We start from the raw sequence: 16,146 nt of genomic DNA, 5'->3' as shown, positions 1-16,146 counted from the left end.
TCAAACTTAGATTTGCTATTCTTCCCATCCACTGCAAATATCGAATGCATTTGAACGAACCTATTATATTATACTTGGTGCCCCGGCAGACAGAGTGCTACAAAACTGTCTCTTATTTAAAAAGATATGAGCGACTGAATGAAATCGTTAAATTATTCAATAGAAAGAACACCTCAAATTTTATTTGACACAATGATAATCAATCTTTGTGCAGGCGCTTTGATCTCCATGAAAATTTGTGATTTACAAAATCTGTAACTTAGGGCACTGATATCCTTCTTGACTGAGCGATAGTGAAGCCGTAAAAACTGATAATGAATGCGTCAAAATAGCTACTGAAAACTGATAAAATGAAAGAATACAACTGAATGCATTTTTTGTACCTTTTTGGGCTCACAAACAGTAGTGATCAGTCTTTGTCATCTTTTTTTTTCAGGAAAAATGAATAGAATCGAAACGCCTGCACGAGAATTGATGATTGTGGTTTCAAAATAGGAAGTGTTCTTCTATCAACTATAGGTTTTCCTGGCCAATTTCGCACTTTTGTCAGTCCAATTCTTAATTGCTGCATTCAGTTTAGCAAAATATACCATAGATGACATGTTCGGTAGTTCAATTTCATGATCTCTTCATTCAAATTAATTTTGGAGCATTCAAATTACCTTTAGCCTCATTCTAATTAACACTTTTTCAATTGAAATTCGTAAAACAAACACCATTTGGTTATTCGCTCATTCAGTTTAGAATGATATAGTTACGTGATCACGGACATGCTGCTCTCGTTCATTCCAATTCATTTTTTTTTTTGGCAATCAATTTAACATCTTTTGCAGTCAATTTAGCACGCATGCTTATGGTTTGCTTCTTTCTTTATTTTCTTAACATAGTTATTATTTTCCAAGCGTCATTACATTTCATATTTTCGTAGGCCTACTCATTTCAGAGATTTTGGCAACATTTTTTTTTTTCATTAATGTGCTTAGTGTCTCTTCAAGTCCGAAGATAGTGCAACATGTGCATGGCCACAACTTATCTTGCCGTTGAGCGTTTATTCCGTGTGTCGGCAAGTTGTAGGAAGTCATGGTTATGATCATCAAATATTCCTATAATTCTTTTTCTGTCCCCTTGAGAAATACGTCTGTATCTAACTTGTGCCGTCATGACTGTAAGAAGATGAAGTTAAACTAAAGTATTGGTACATGTACGCCTGGTATGAAAGAAAGGGGCGTTACAGAACAAAAATACGATACTTTTACTGCTTAACAGTGCGTGGATGAAACAATAAGTCACATAGAAATACGCGTTTAAATGTTATCACCTTTTCAAAAAAAGAAATAACATGACGTTAATTTCAATGAACATGTTATATATATAGGAATTTGACTGCCCATACGCGAAATTGAATTACTGAAATACCCCTTTCGCCAGTGCTGGCGAATTTGAATGACTGAAGAGCACGTGCCAATTTGAATGCCCGTTTTACGAATTCGAAAGGCACATGTGCAAATCTCATTGATCGGAATGCTAAATTGAACGAACAACTTGCAATTTTGAATGACAGAATGTGCAGTGATGAGGATTTTCGCTAAATTAAATGAACCTTTTATCAAATGGACTGACAAAAGTGCGAAATTGGCCGGTAAAACCTATACTAAAGATAATCTTTCGTTCATTCACGCTTTTGCAATTAATAGTCAGTTTTATGGCACTCTTTTGGGCCACGCCGTATTCAAGCATAAATACTGAGTTGTCTCATATAACCAAACGAATACTGTAACCAATTCTTCTTTCACTCGATCACTGTACGAACCTGCCGACCCGTTCGATGCAAGATCTTACACAGATCGAGTCATGTCGAGCTGGTCTAAGAAGTCTAGTAGAAATCGAGTATTGACCGTGTAGCGATCGTGTATTGATTGTGTGTAGATCGGGATGTTCGAGTAGAGATCTGTACGGTTGTCGAGGAGAGATTCTGGAGATGTCGAGAATGGTCGGATGTGGATCGTAAAAGATCGAATAGCGGTCGGCAAGGGATCGTGTTGAAGGACGATCGAGCATTTGGTCGGGATTGGTCTGGTAAAAATAGGTGATCGGGATTGATCTCGCTTGATCGAGTTGATCTGATCGGCAGTGGGAACGGGGTCACTTTTGATCCCGATCGTGAAAAATATCGTATCTTATCTCAACAGCCCGCATTGGTTCGCGGTATTCGTATTGGAATGTATCAGAACGTAGCTGCACGCACCAAATCGGGGATCCCGATCGTAATGATAGTAATAGATTGGAACAAATCATGGACTCAATCGGGACAATCCTATCGGATCGTACTTGAACTGAAGACCAGATCGTGACAGATCGTATTGCTTGAAGTAGACCAATCGTGACCATATCGCATCCAAGCGAAGCAACACGTATTGGCTCGCATAACCTCGTATCCAAACGTGAAATTTCAGACGAGTTCAACGAAACTTCTACGATCAGTTACGAATGTCCAATCGTGGCGTTTGCAATAGATCGTACGATAGGTGGGAACCCCGCTTTAAGATAAACTACTCTAACTATACCTAATTAAAACTGTAGTCACAACGACTGAAAATGATCTGTCTCCATCAATGCTCCATCTTGGTAAGGTGTTCATTCATCTTTGGTTATGTAAATAATATGGTTAGTTGGCCCCATAATAACATTTTGTACCTTTCGGGATTGATGCAAATATCCTATTTTTTTCCTTTCAGAGAAATTCGGATATCCCTATACGAATATATCAAATTCTGAAATATTCAAAAGCAATAAACAACTGAAGTGTAGAAAATTAAGATTTCATATTTCGAGAACTAGTTACATGCAGTTCAGTGCTTCATATTCTTATTGTGATGAACAGAACATTCGTGTACATGGCATGTCGGTAATTGCACCAATGTCAACCAAATTTCGTAGGACTAATTTCGAATTTTGCAATACTCATATAAGAAATACAACTGCACGTGTCAGCTCTATCATACATCTTTTTCCCACTGCATTTTAATCAGTATTGCAAAATCTACATTTTGAAAGCACAACCCTGGGAGATGGATGATTATTATGCTGTAGTATCACTTGAACTTGTATTTTCGTTTTCTTCCTTTTTTTTAGTTTTGTTATGTTCTGTTTAGTCTTCACAACAGTGTACATTCATTTGCAGGTTGTACGAAAATCAAAACAAATGTAAACAAAGATTTAATTCTTACACGAAGAGTGTGATATTTTCCATATTTCTTAACGCGATTTGTCTTTTTATGGCTTGTCCATATTCGTCTCTTAGCTTGAGCGAGGATATGGCGCAGTGATAAGCAAATGTTGTCATGATAATGAAATCGGACATTGTCGAGAGCTGCACAATAAATCCTCTCCCAAGTATAGCTAAACTGTCCTAAATGTTCATAGACACAAACAATCACTCTCTCTCACTTCGGCAATGAAATAAGTCACCGTAAAGTATTTTGATTAATCTTTTATGTTCTTGTTATACCTAAATCAAAGGAAACCAAAACCCAAAGAGAAATGTAGATTGAGTAAAAGCAGTACTTAACAGTAATAGAAAACATCAGTAAAAGTTTGAGGAAAATCGTAAAATCGATGCAAAAGTTATGAATTTTTAAACTTTTGGCCTTAAAACCACTGGATGAGGAGACTACTAGATGTTATGACGTCATGTGGACAACAGTTCAAAGAAAAAATGGAATTCAAATGGAATTTCACAAAAATTTAATCTTTCATAAAAATTACAATGATCAGGTATGTCTTAGAGGTCCCTTTTCATTTCTTGAAATCCTTTTCACACTCTTCACTTTCAAGTCTAATAACTTTTGAAAGGATGACACTACTGCTTTGAAAGTTAGCATTATTCATGGGCAGAATGTGTTGATAGATCATGCTCAATTTCAAGTCAATCTGATAATTCCTTTATTGTTGTTGCTTCGGTGATTTTACATCCTGTGATTTGTCCCTTTCATGGCACAGCTAGCACGGGTTGGTAACGATTAGGCGCTTGAATAGACCGTGTACTTCAGAGCCGCTTTTCTCAGTTCACATTTTTCTAGAGTGTGTGCTTTCTTCCATGCAGAATTTGGGTAGGTTAGGGGAGTCCACTGGAATTGAGTTATACATCATTTTAAAGCTCAGAGCCTGCTCTTTCATAATCTGCCCTTAACTAAAAACCCATGTCTGGCGACTTTTTGTTGGTTTTGTGGTGCAGGGTCACATATGTTAAGGGTATAATGAAAATTATTCCTCCTGCTTTCTTATATAACGGTTGATTAAGTGCTCATTCATTATGCTAGTCTCCTCATCCAGCGGTACCAACGGCAAAGCATTAAAAATTAATAACTTCTGCATCGCTTGTCCGATTTTCCTCAAACTTTCACTGATGTGTTCAACTAACATGACTAATGTTGCTGTATTCACTCAATCCACACTTCTCTTTTGGTTTTGGGTTCCCTGAATGAAACATAATTTTGTACTACTATTCAATATCAATCGATAGCTGACAAGTTCCTCGAGGAGTGCTCATTGACAACCATCGAATGTCCCTCGAACCAAGTTGTTAGACTGAAATGCCGAGGTGAGAATTTGCATGAAAACTATGGTTTATATTGGGAGAGTTTGGAGTTTTATGGCACGGCTTATCTATCGACGTGTCTAGATCAATGTCTGGAAGCACAATTATTATTAGCATATTATAATGCCTCTTTCGGGTTTGATAGATATTTCCATTCTCAAGTTCCGATTTTTTGGTTTTGATTAAAGAGGTATTTGGAAGTGTTTATTGAAACCTTGCGAATTACATACAGTCAAAGATAAATTTGATACTTTAAAATTATCATGAAGAATGAATATTGTTTGCATTACAGTATGACTCTAGCTTTAATTTTGGGCTTTCAAGCCACTAACACAAGCCACAAACATGATATAGTGGATCCCCTTTTGCTCCGCTCAATAAAGTGTGTCTCATTGCACGTTACCAGATCTTTCATTGGCATATGCTTGATTTTTTTTTTTTTTTTTTGCCACCCACACATACTTGATTGAAAAAAAAAAATCTTAGTGGACTTAGATCACAAGCTTAATGAGTTCCAGTAACTATTGATTATTTCTTAATGGTTTGTGATTACTATGTCATTGTATACTGACACACACTGGTGGTAGCATAATGATGCATGAGTTGCGTTCAAATTGATTTAGACCCCATTTACAGTGCGGGGCTGGGACGAGCCGCGGCCGAACCCAGCCTCAATTGCAGGACCAAGCCCCGCAATTCAGTCCGTTTACAATGCCGGGCTCGGCCGCGCTTTTAATTCAAACCTTTCAATATTTTGTCGTAGTGGCGCTCTGCTTGTAAACAAACGCAATTGGTATAGTCTGGTTTTCAGACCCTTTGCCAACTGGATTCCGTGGCGACGAAGTCGCCGTTCGGGCAGAGGCCTTTGCCGAAGGAAAAATCCTTTGCAGGACAAAACCACCTTAAACTATACTAGTTTTCGACGTTGAGGGGGTTAATACCGAAATAGTATAAGTAGAGGGTTAGGAAGCCAGACGAAAATTGCCCCGCATTTGGCCCAGTTTGCGTTTACACTAGGACCCCGTTTACAGTGCGAGGCTCGGCCGCGGCTCACGCTCTGGAGGTGAGCCCGGCCTTTTCTCAGTGTAAACACAAACTGGGCCAATTGCGCGGCCAATTTTCGTCTGGCTTGCAAACCCTCTGCCCGTACTATTTTGTTGTTGAGGATATCAATCCCCTCAACGTCGAAAACTAGTATAGTTTAAGGTGGCATTGCCCTGCAAAGGATTTTTCCTTCGGCAAAGGCCTTTGCCAGATAGGCGACTTCGTCGTCACGTAATCCTGTTGGCAAAGGGTATGAAAAACAGACTTTACCAAATTGCGTTTGTTTACAAGCAGAGCGCCACTACGACAAAATATTGAAAGGTTAGAATTAAAACCGCGGCCTAGCCCGGCAGTGTAAACAGACAAAATTGCGGGGCTCGGCCCCGCAATTGAGGTTAGGCTCGGCCGCGGCTCGGCCCAGCCCTGCACTGTAAACGGGGTCTGAGAAAAGGCCGGGCTCAGCCGCGGCTCGGCCGCGACCGAGACCACCTCCAGAGCGTGGCCAAATGCGCGTCCAATTTTGGCCCCGCATTTGACCTTTTGCGCGTTTACACTGAAATGAAGGTGGGCTCGGCCGCGGCCGAGCTTCGCACTGTAAACGGGGTCATAGTCTTCATTCACAATGCGTAATGAACGTGTATGAGCGATACTTTGAATAAAAAGAAAAGCTTAGCTTGATTTGCTTCCTGCCTTTATATCAACACATGCTTTTCCTGTGACTCAGACCCACATAATACTCAGAGGTCCAACTGATTGATTTCCGGTAAGCCCTGGAATATACATTCCGTCCATTTAGGTGACGTGGCAAATTTGGTGTTTCCCTACGTAACTACTCCTTGTAATGTTTGAAAACGTTCATAATCACAATAGTTTATTCCTGGTAGTGTGTCATCTCGCTTGTATGTTGTATCGTATCCATGTAGAACCTGCGTTTATTGGTTGCTACAAAGGTGCCGGACAAACACTCCAGTCTCTCGTTTCACACAATGATGAAATTCACGTTCATTCTGAAGACGAATGCATGTCTACCTGTCAACGAGTGTCCGGAGGCCAAGACGTTGCTGTCGTACATCGAAGGTCGTGTGTGTGTTTGCAATTAGAGGAATTTGCAAACTTTATTACTGGCGGAAGATATTCCCACAACTGGACCTGTCCCAGCCAGACACAACTTGACTCCGACCAAGTTTTCTTTACAGCATTTAATCGTGAGTTAAAAACTGTGACTTAGCAAGAAAATCCCAGCATGACTGTTCTCAGAACAAATTCCATGACTGTTTTAAAAGGCAAAGATGAGTGGATAGAAGGATCAAAATGATAACTCTGGTATCGGTTATATGGCCTTCAGAGCTATTATTCGCAATTGCCGTTAATGCTATAGATAAGAAATGCTATACAAGGGACAAATTTGTGACTTTAATACCAATGAAGCAATCACATCTTCTTACTAACAACGCTGCAAATACTGTTATAATACGTCAATTATAATCAAAATCAATAATAGGCATGAATAATTGATAGTGACTGCAGAAACTTCTAGCATTTTTTTTTCTCAGAAGTAAAACGTTTACCCAAATAATCTTCGAAATCAGAGATGAGCAGATGAAGAGTTTGTTCGCAAAAACCGATAAGTCCATATTTGTATGATGTAGTTTAAAATACCTTGAAGTTAATTTTTCAAAAAATTATCATTTATGCTAAACTATGCAAATTCATGCATAATGATGCATGAAATCAGACTATTTGGTATAAATAGCAAAATAAAGCTCAAAACAGGCACATTTTTTGTGTAGATATTCTTTCTAGTGTCCTTTTTGTGACAAATTGTGATATCAGAAAGTATTTTATTGTTTTTTTGAATTTCTTATGTACATCTTTGTTTTTTTCGACTTTATGTTTTTCACTGTTTTTTCGATGAAATTTGTCCGTAATATCGCTCCGAACAAGAAAATATGTTATTCATTGATTTTAATCAATAAAACCCCCAAATAATCATGCTTTTATGAAATTTGCCTGTAAGCACAGTTGGCATTGAAATTGTACACGAATTCACGTTTTTGAGCAATTTTTGGCCCGACATGCATGTACATATTTATGCGTAACTTCAGAACCGCGCGCCCGGGCGTCGCAAATTTGGTGTCAAAAGATGCGAGAGACTCGAAAAAAAAAATGTCATGAAACGTCGCAGCGATAGCTTTTTGCGATTACGATACATCAAGCGGAACGTCGAGGGGGCCTAGTTAGGGTTAAAATGTATTATTTTGTACTTTATGACAGAGACCGTACTTCAAAATCTTCAAAAATGGACTTATCGGTTTTTGCGAACAAACTCTTCAGATATCGTTGAACGATACCAACAGGGCAAACAAGACAACTCCTGAAAGATTACCAGTGAGTTATTTTGCAACTCCTCATCTTGGTATTTTCCCTTAAACAAAATTCATGGGGTTTACGTGAAGATCAGCCGTTTTGTTTCTTCTTCTTTCTACAGTGTCAGTCGGGTTCTGTAACCATCCAGGCAATGTGTCAAATGGTCAATGGAACTCCAACACCACTAACTTTGGGTCCGTAATAACTCTTTGCTGTGGCGAAGGTTACGTCACCAATGGTAGCAAGACATTGCAGTGTCTATCTCTACCTGGAAAATCGACCTTCTTTCCTGTCTGGAACGATACAGTTCCATCTTGCCGGGCAATCAAAAACGAAATTCACGGTGGGTTGTAAAATCCTAAGAGCATGCCGTGAATAAATCTTTCTTACAAACACCTTCTAAAGTCATTCTCCCTCAATGCAATTTAGCACACGTATCTCTGTGGATGCACTCTTAAAAAGAAAATTGTAAATCAACATTTAAAAGGGCCGAGGAGTGACAGCGTTTTTGAAATGTTGTAATCACCCCTTTTATCCAGCTGAATCCAACAGTTAGATGTGCTAGATACAGCAAGAAAAGGGGTGAATGCAACATTTTTAAAACCCTGTCACTCCTCGCCCCTTTTAAAACGCTGATTTACCCTTTTCTTTTTAAGAGTGTGTATCTGAATGTAAATGATTACACACACAGAGTATTTCGTCGCTTTCACCAGTTTCCTATTCTTGAAAGAGAAACTTTTTGAACGCATCCTGACGAATGCCATAGTAAAATAATGTTGGATCTTGAAGATGATGCATGATGTATCAAATTATGGTATACCTCTCGAACCAGAAAAAAGTGATAGAAAACCCTATCTCCGCGAACGTTGCGTCAAGTTTGAGTTACAATACAAGGGCTGAATTTTCACTTCATACAACCAAGACAGCAAGAGGAAACTCGATTCTAATCCCTACTCTTTTTTTTCTTTTGTCGAGCAGGACAATTTCATATCCTATTGGTTAAAGCAAGGAGGTTTTATACATGGAGTTCTAACTGGCTGTAATCATTCAAACAGCTGTCAGATTTCTATTCATGTACAAAAGAATTCCCCAGGTGCACATGTGTTTTGATGATCGATGTTCCAAGCCGCCGTCTTGCTGAGCAACGTGAAGATTTATTTTGAACGTTATCATAATGTTGGCCATATCTTATCTTATCTTGCTTATCTATTTATTAAATGAAATGAAATTTCACTTAATAATAAAGCATGTAAGACAAAAGTCAATGCCGTTCAGAAATTTGCGCAAAAGTGTAAATCAGAGCTGTATTATGTGAAAATGTTTAAAACTGTACCATCCTGGCAAGCTGGTTTTATCACTTTTCGACTTCATTTCTCCAAATGAAACTAATATGTTAAAATCTTCAAGTATAGTTCTTTATTGATAGATATATCAGATTAGTGCCCGCGTATGTCCAGTCGAGCAATTTTCATCTTCATTTCAGCATTTTTTTCCTCAATTTCTGTTCACGCATCCTCGTGTCTGTACCACCTAGCTTTTATAAGAAGGCATAGCGAAAAGTAATTACCATCACAAAGACATATCTTCCTTTGAAAGTGGCTGGTGATTAGGCAATAGGCGTTTTCACATCAGCACGATGTTTCGAAATAGCGCGCTATTTTCTGACTTGGGAAATTAAACCGATCACGAAATAGCGCGCTACTTGATAATGTGAACACAAATTAGCGCGCTAATTGATCGAAAAAAAAAAAAAAATTCTCGAGTCCGACGCGGCATATTTCGGAAATAGCAGGATAATTAATGCGAACTAGCGCGCTATTTGATAATGTTCGGGCTGATGTGAATAGGAAATGAAATAGCGTTCTAATTAGCGATCGCGAAAAATATCTCGAGCTTGCATTTTTATCGGGCTGATGTGAAAACGCCTATGATGGAGACACGAGTCAATTATCTTCGTATCGGCGCGGCTAATCCTGTTTGGCACATGCTTCAAATATTTTTGAGCACCGGCTTCGAACATAGATGAAAGGGAATAACTCTGTTGTTACTCCATCTCTTCAACCTCCTTGGTTAAAGGAAGCTCTTAATTCCCATGAAAAAGATAGAGAATACAGAAAAAAATATGAAGAAGGACGGGTGAAAGTATTTAATCCTGCATCACAAAACCAACAAAACGTCGCGAGACATGGATTATATTACATCTATGTGACTTTTCCGTCAAACAAAATGGCATTCATTGACAGATCTTTTTTTCTTATAAACATTATTTGTATTTTGTTTTTGTTTGTTTTTTTGTTTTTGTTTACAGAAAATACACTACGAAATGTTACACCCAGCACCAGCACTAGAAATAGTATAGACTACAGTAATATCGGTGAGTAGTAATACGTTTAAAACCAGCCAAAATGTACACTGCCACTCTGTCTTCCTGAATAGGATGATAAGTGATAATGAAGCATCTGCAGTAAAAATAATGAAAAAAAAATGATAATAATTTGAATATTGATGTAGGTAGGATCTTAGTACTTACAGAGTCATATTTTCATTCTTTTATTTTCATAAGCTGCGGACAGCTATGCTTCTCAATGGCCAACGACAATGAAAGAAACAACCGTCGTGTCTCCTTCAGGTGATGAATAAATCTGATCTCACCATGCTTATACTTGTGTTTTCTGCCATAAAATACAATTATGCTGCTGCAATCCTACATTGACAAAAATAGTGACAAATCATTCTTGCTGTCTTGTTTGTGAAAAATTTAAGTGTGAGCCATTGCATAGGTAAGATTCGCGGAAATTTTACCTTCTTTTCCTTATTATGGTTGGTGAGGCACATGCAGCAAGCATCATTTTAAATATATATATATATATATATATATATATATATATATATATATATATATATAAATGTGACCTTGCACCTCAAAACAAACAAAAAGTCGCCAGACATGAATTTTTAGTTAAGACCATATTCTGAAAGAGAAGACTTTAAGCTTTAAAATGATGTATAACTCAAATCAAATGGACTCTCCAAACCTATCTAAATACTGGAAAGAACGCACAAACTCAGGAAAAGTGTGAACTGAGAAAAGAGGCTCTGAAGTACAGTGTCTATTCAAGCGCTTAATCTTTACCAAACCGTGAAGGCTGTGCGATGAATGGGACAAAAAACAGGAAGTAAACCACCAGAGTAACAACAATGAAGGGATTATCAGTTTAAACTGAAATTAAGCATGCCTCATTAACACATTCTGTCCATAATTAATGCCAACTTTCAAAGCAGTAGCACTATCCTCACAAAAGTTATAAGAGTTGAAAGTGAAGAGTGTGGACAAGGTTTTTCAGAAATGAAAAAGGGATTCTAAAGACACACCTAATCACACTATTCTACCAAAAAATGTTCGAGATAAACTGCTAAAAAAAACCACCACACTTTCCTGCCCATTTTATGATACCAAATTTTAGCATAATGTAAAAGAAGACCCGCTCTTCCAAAAAATATGAAAAAGTCAAGCTCGGCTAGGTTTACCAATTTCACTTATTTTCAGTCCTCACGCAAAATCAGTGTGTGCGACTTTATGTTCGTTTTGAGGTGCACGGTCACATATATTATATATATCTATATACATATATATATATATATATATATATATATATATATATATATATAATATGTCCTATAATATTATATGATTATATATATATATATAATATATATATATATATATATATATATATATATATATATATATGACATTCAGTATTTCCGGTGATTATGTAATAACATCGGAGTGATGGTGCAGAACTTTTACCCCTCCCCCTTTTTAATGAAAGTTCATGATATGAGATTACATGTTATTAATGGCCACATTAAAGAAGAAGGAGACACTGAAGCCAAAAAAAAAAAAAAAGTGACAGAGAAAGTGATAGCAAGTCACCATGTCCACTGTGCACAAAAATACGGCTTTTTTTTTGTAATGCGCTTTCCTTAAACAGGGACTAAAAAGCAATTGATATTGGTTGATTTCATCAGACTCTCGTGGAGACGTAACTATTATTATTGAAAACTCCCATTGGTATTTATGAAATGGCATTTTCTAAAAACAAACAAACAAACACACACTCACAAATCGCTAAGGGTTAATAGCGTGCCATTGCAACCAAAACAGCCCTGCCGATTCGCAAAAAAAAAGGTCTAGTCTAAAATGAATATTGATTAAGTATATTTCTTTTTGTAACCTCGTTATTGTTTTATATTTTTGGTAAATCTGAGTACTTTGCCAAGATCAGATGATCTTTACTGCAGGCTAATTATAATTTTGATTATGCGCCATTTAAGCTTCTCTTCAAGTTTGTGAGGTTGTACAGAGGTAACTACGTACAATACTGAAACCAAGCTAATTTTCTTAATTTTCTCATGTCATTCTATCTTGAAAGCGTATGGTAGCTCGCCAACAGCAAAATTAAATAATGCAATGATTCGTATACTGGCATGCATGCTACAGGAATCAAGCAATTAACAATTCTTGCCAGGTTATGAAATTGAAATATCTATTTTTGTCAATCTGATTAACAGCAGCAGATATCTGTCTATAGTCATTGTCAAGAGAAAGTCCTTACGAGAGAAAGTTATTGTTCAGTCATTCATTCACTTCCCAGGTAACAACGGGATAACTAAACTACGTTGTCCTTCAGACCTCCGATTTGCTCGGATAAAGTTTATTACGTACATCCTGGGAACCCTTTTCGGAGTTGTTTTCGCTGTGCTTGTCATACTATCGGCTTGGCGCAAACATCAGCAGAAAAGGTGACTTTTGTGTAAACTGTAGGGAAGTGGGTGGTGAATTATTTGATAGTCATCAAAATATATAGATGATTAACATTCAGCAATGTGTGTGCGTTGCTAGGAAGTATATGGATGCTTTATTGCTGTTGTATATAGATATCCGTTTGTTGTTCAGAAAGTGTGACGGGTCATCACGGAAAAAAACAAACAAACAGGTCGCTCAGAAAAAAAAAAAATGTCTGATTTTGTAATTGCTTTCCGCTGGAATCGGAGAGTTCAAGGAATAGATTTGTTTCTCAGAATTCGCGGAAAGTCACCATGAAAACAATTACAACGGCGACCAATTAATAAGCTCAATTTTTAATAGAACGTGTTAAGATTATTATGTTATTTATTCAGGGCCTATTTATTTACTTATTTTTTGGCTCTGCAGCCGTTGTAAGATGTCACGAAATCTCTATAAATAAATCAAAGTGTCACATAGAAGAGAAAGCACCTGTGCTAGTATTGCATGCTTCAGTCCATTGAGATGTTCTTCTGGTGATGTGTGGCAACATAATAATTGTGATCAAAGTTATTTAAAGAGAAAAAGAAAGATCAGAACTTACACTAACTTGGCCTATTTTATGTACTACAACTGTTATAAATTCTTTGTGGTACGTGTATTTCATTTCTATGATGATAGTAATATAACAATAATGATTGTAAATTTATATTGCGCAGTTTCTTTGAAGCATAGAATACTCAACGAGGTATGACAACAACAAAAAAAATAAATCTAATCTAAAAATCTAAAAGTAAGACAAACTAATTCCTAACTGGAAATCCTACGAAATAATGAAATTGTGACTTTAAAGGACTAATAATTGCATAATCATTCAAATTCATAAAAAATTGATATCTGGGAAACATGCAGACATGTATTGATCACGACTATGGGAAACTTTCCTGAAACATGTGTTTTAAGAAGATTTTTGAAACTGTCGACTGGTGATGTATGTCTGATTGAGAGAGAGGAGGAGGTTATTCCAAAGTCTTGGTGCAGCACTAACGAAAGTACGGTCTCCTGATGTAACTTTCCTCTTGCACCGTGGATGACTGAGGAGCATGATGTCATTTGACCTACGAAGCCTATGTTAGAAAATGTTAGAGTTGCAGGAATCGTGTATCACACCTAGTTTATTAGAGCAACGGTAAAATGAAAATATGATTTTTTTTTTTAAACCATGTGTTCAATTGCAATGTTTTCTACAGTAACATCCCCTGCAGTTTAAATGTATGAATTCATTAACATGTTCTAAGAAATATTGTTTCCATTCTTTATTTATGGAATGTTATTCGTAGGCGTCGACAAGTTTCGAGTCATTCCAAAGTCCTCTCCAGTGAAGGGCTGTCGCAGCTGGATCCGCCAAACACTTCCTCTCATACTGAAGGCACGGGAGATCACGGAGGCACTTCATCTCATCCAGAGAACACGTATGAGAACTGTGGAGCGGTAATGACATACAAATTTCGTCTTTTAAGTTACAGTTTTGATTTTAGAATTTCACTGTACGTATGCGTGTGTGTGTGCGCGTGTGCTCTATGGAGTTGAGCCCAGGCTTGAAAAGAAATATAAAAGAGGAAACCCTCTTCAACTTTGTTTTTCTTTAGAAATTAAGAGCGCAGAGTGGCGGTTGTGAATGGAATTTGACCTTACATGAGATAGTATCGAGTAACCTGAAAAAAAAAAAAATTCTCAAGGTTATCCAAAGAAAGAAAAATCCACAAAACAGGTAATAGTATTTCCTTACAAGGGTGCACATCTTTAATTTAAATTTTGACCTTAGAATCATTGCCTGAGAGCAGCAGTGGCTTTTAGCAGTTTTCGTGGATCACAACACTTCTGTTACAAGTAAAAATGTGTATGAACTCTTTGTTAGAAACTACGGATAGCAGTGCCTTTGATCGCTACCTTGACATAACCATGCGTAAAACATTGCTACTAAGAGCCCGAAGGTTTACGTTTATCTGTCAGTGAATTAAATGTAGTTGCCTATTAGTTTTAAATGCTAACTTAGTCCACACACAATCGTCGACATTAGTTGATTCACTGTACTAGAATATTTTTCTCAGTTTTTTTTTTCTGTAAAGTGCTTTTTCTATGAGTTTGATGATGTGAGAACGTGGAAGCTTGATTAGTAATTATCGTTCTAAAGTATAATATACTAACCTTTTCACAATATTATTGCATGTGATAGACAGGTCTCGTGGCGACTTTGTGCGTGTTTTATTATATAGGGTCACATGTCACCGAACCTGTCCCTTGAAACTACAGTGAACAGCGGGAGAGGTATTGAAAGTTCAGCTGAAACTGGATCACGTTCTTCTTATGACGTCATACACCACCTTAAACACGTTCATGAGTGTACAAATGAGGCCGCGGATAACACAAAAGCACTATACATGGAAATGTCAGGTGCAGGGAAGAAGGGGAAGAAGAAGGTCGTAATTCTTCAATCCAGGCATATCAGTGAAGAGGAAGAAGATGTTGATGAAGACGGCTACCTCCTTTCCAATGTTAGTCTGCACAGAGGTATAAGATTTCAACCTGCAGTAAGTCAAGATTCGAAAGAGCCTCGTGGCATTGACACAGTATTACCCTGTGGTAACAAAGTCGGCACAGCATTATCTTATCAGCCCACAAGAGCTGCAGGTGACACTAGTCAATCTGAGAACGTGCAATCGTCAATTTACCATGAAATTTCCTCAGCTTCTGACCAATCTGCAGCTATTCCAGAACCGCAACACTCTCCTACTTACTTGAATATCGAAGGAAATTACGAATTAGGTCCTTATGCGATGACCCTGAACGACCCTTCATATTCGGTATCTATCTATCCTAGCACGTCAAGAGAGGAGCATGAAGTGGATGAACATGGCTATCTCGTTTTAGAAGCAGATACTGATGGGAACACCAATGATTGTTTTGAGAACCAAAACAACTTATTGCCCACAAAAATAGTTTTGTACAAAAGCACAATTTCCGCGAGAACAGAAGATCACTTCAATTCAACAGTGTATGACAGTATTCCTGATGAGCCAAAACTCTAAAAGACACTCTTATACTGATAGCTGAATGACAACTGATGTCACAATAAGGACGGAATTACGATGTGTGATTTTCGTCATTCCGAATGTTTGTAATACCGAAATGTTTGTTTTTCCAAAAAGGGGATAGGGTTCAATAATCCGTACATTTGTGGAGTAATTCAGAAGGTCGTTAATCTAAAAATTTTATGAAGCTTGATGTTTCGAAGGTTCGTTAATCAAATTATAAATAAAAAAGGTTCTGTATTAACGAAACTTGTAAC

At 37.4% G+C, this 16,146-nt stretch overlaps 1 protein-coding gene across 1 annotated transcript in view; it reads left to right on the top strand.

The window, feature by feature from the left end:
• Positions 1-15,886, top strand: part of LOC140227042 (uncharacterized) — a 28,757-nt gene extending 12,871 nt beyond the window's left edge. Inside the window, exons 3-10 of the mRNA XM_072307473.1 lie at positions 4,523-4,600; positions 6,565-6,846; positions 8,130-8,351; positions 10,317-10,382; positions 10,572-10,637; positions 12,703-12,814; positions 14,138-14,288; positions 15,074-15,886. Coding sequence (XP_072163574.1) covers positions 4,523-4,600; positions 6,565-6,846; positions 8,130-8,351; positions 10,317-10,382; positions 10,572-10,637; positions 12,703-12,814; positions 14,138-14,288; positions 15,074-15,886 — 1,790 coding nt within the window. The remainder of the gene's footprint in view (positions 1-4,522; positions 4,601-6,564; positions 6,847-8,129; positions 8,352-10,316; positions 10,383-10,571; positions 10,638-12,702; positions 12,815-14,137; positions 14,289-15,073) is intronic.
• Positions 15,887-16,146: the final 260 nt, after the last annotated feature.

This window comes from Diadema setosum, chromosome 4, assembly GCF_964275005.1.
Source record: "Diadema setosum chromosome 4, eeDiaSeto1, whole genome shotgun sequence".
NCBI classification, from domain to species: Eukaryota; Metazoa; Echinodermata; class Echinoidea; order Diadematoida; family Diadematidae; genus Diadema; species Diadema setosum.
The sequence above is the reverse complement of the archived record's forward strand: the minus strand, read 5'-3'. Positions and strand labels throughout refer to the sequence as shown.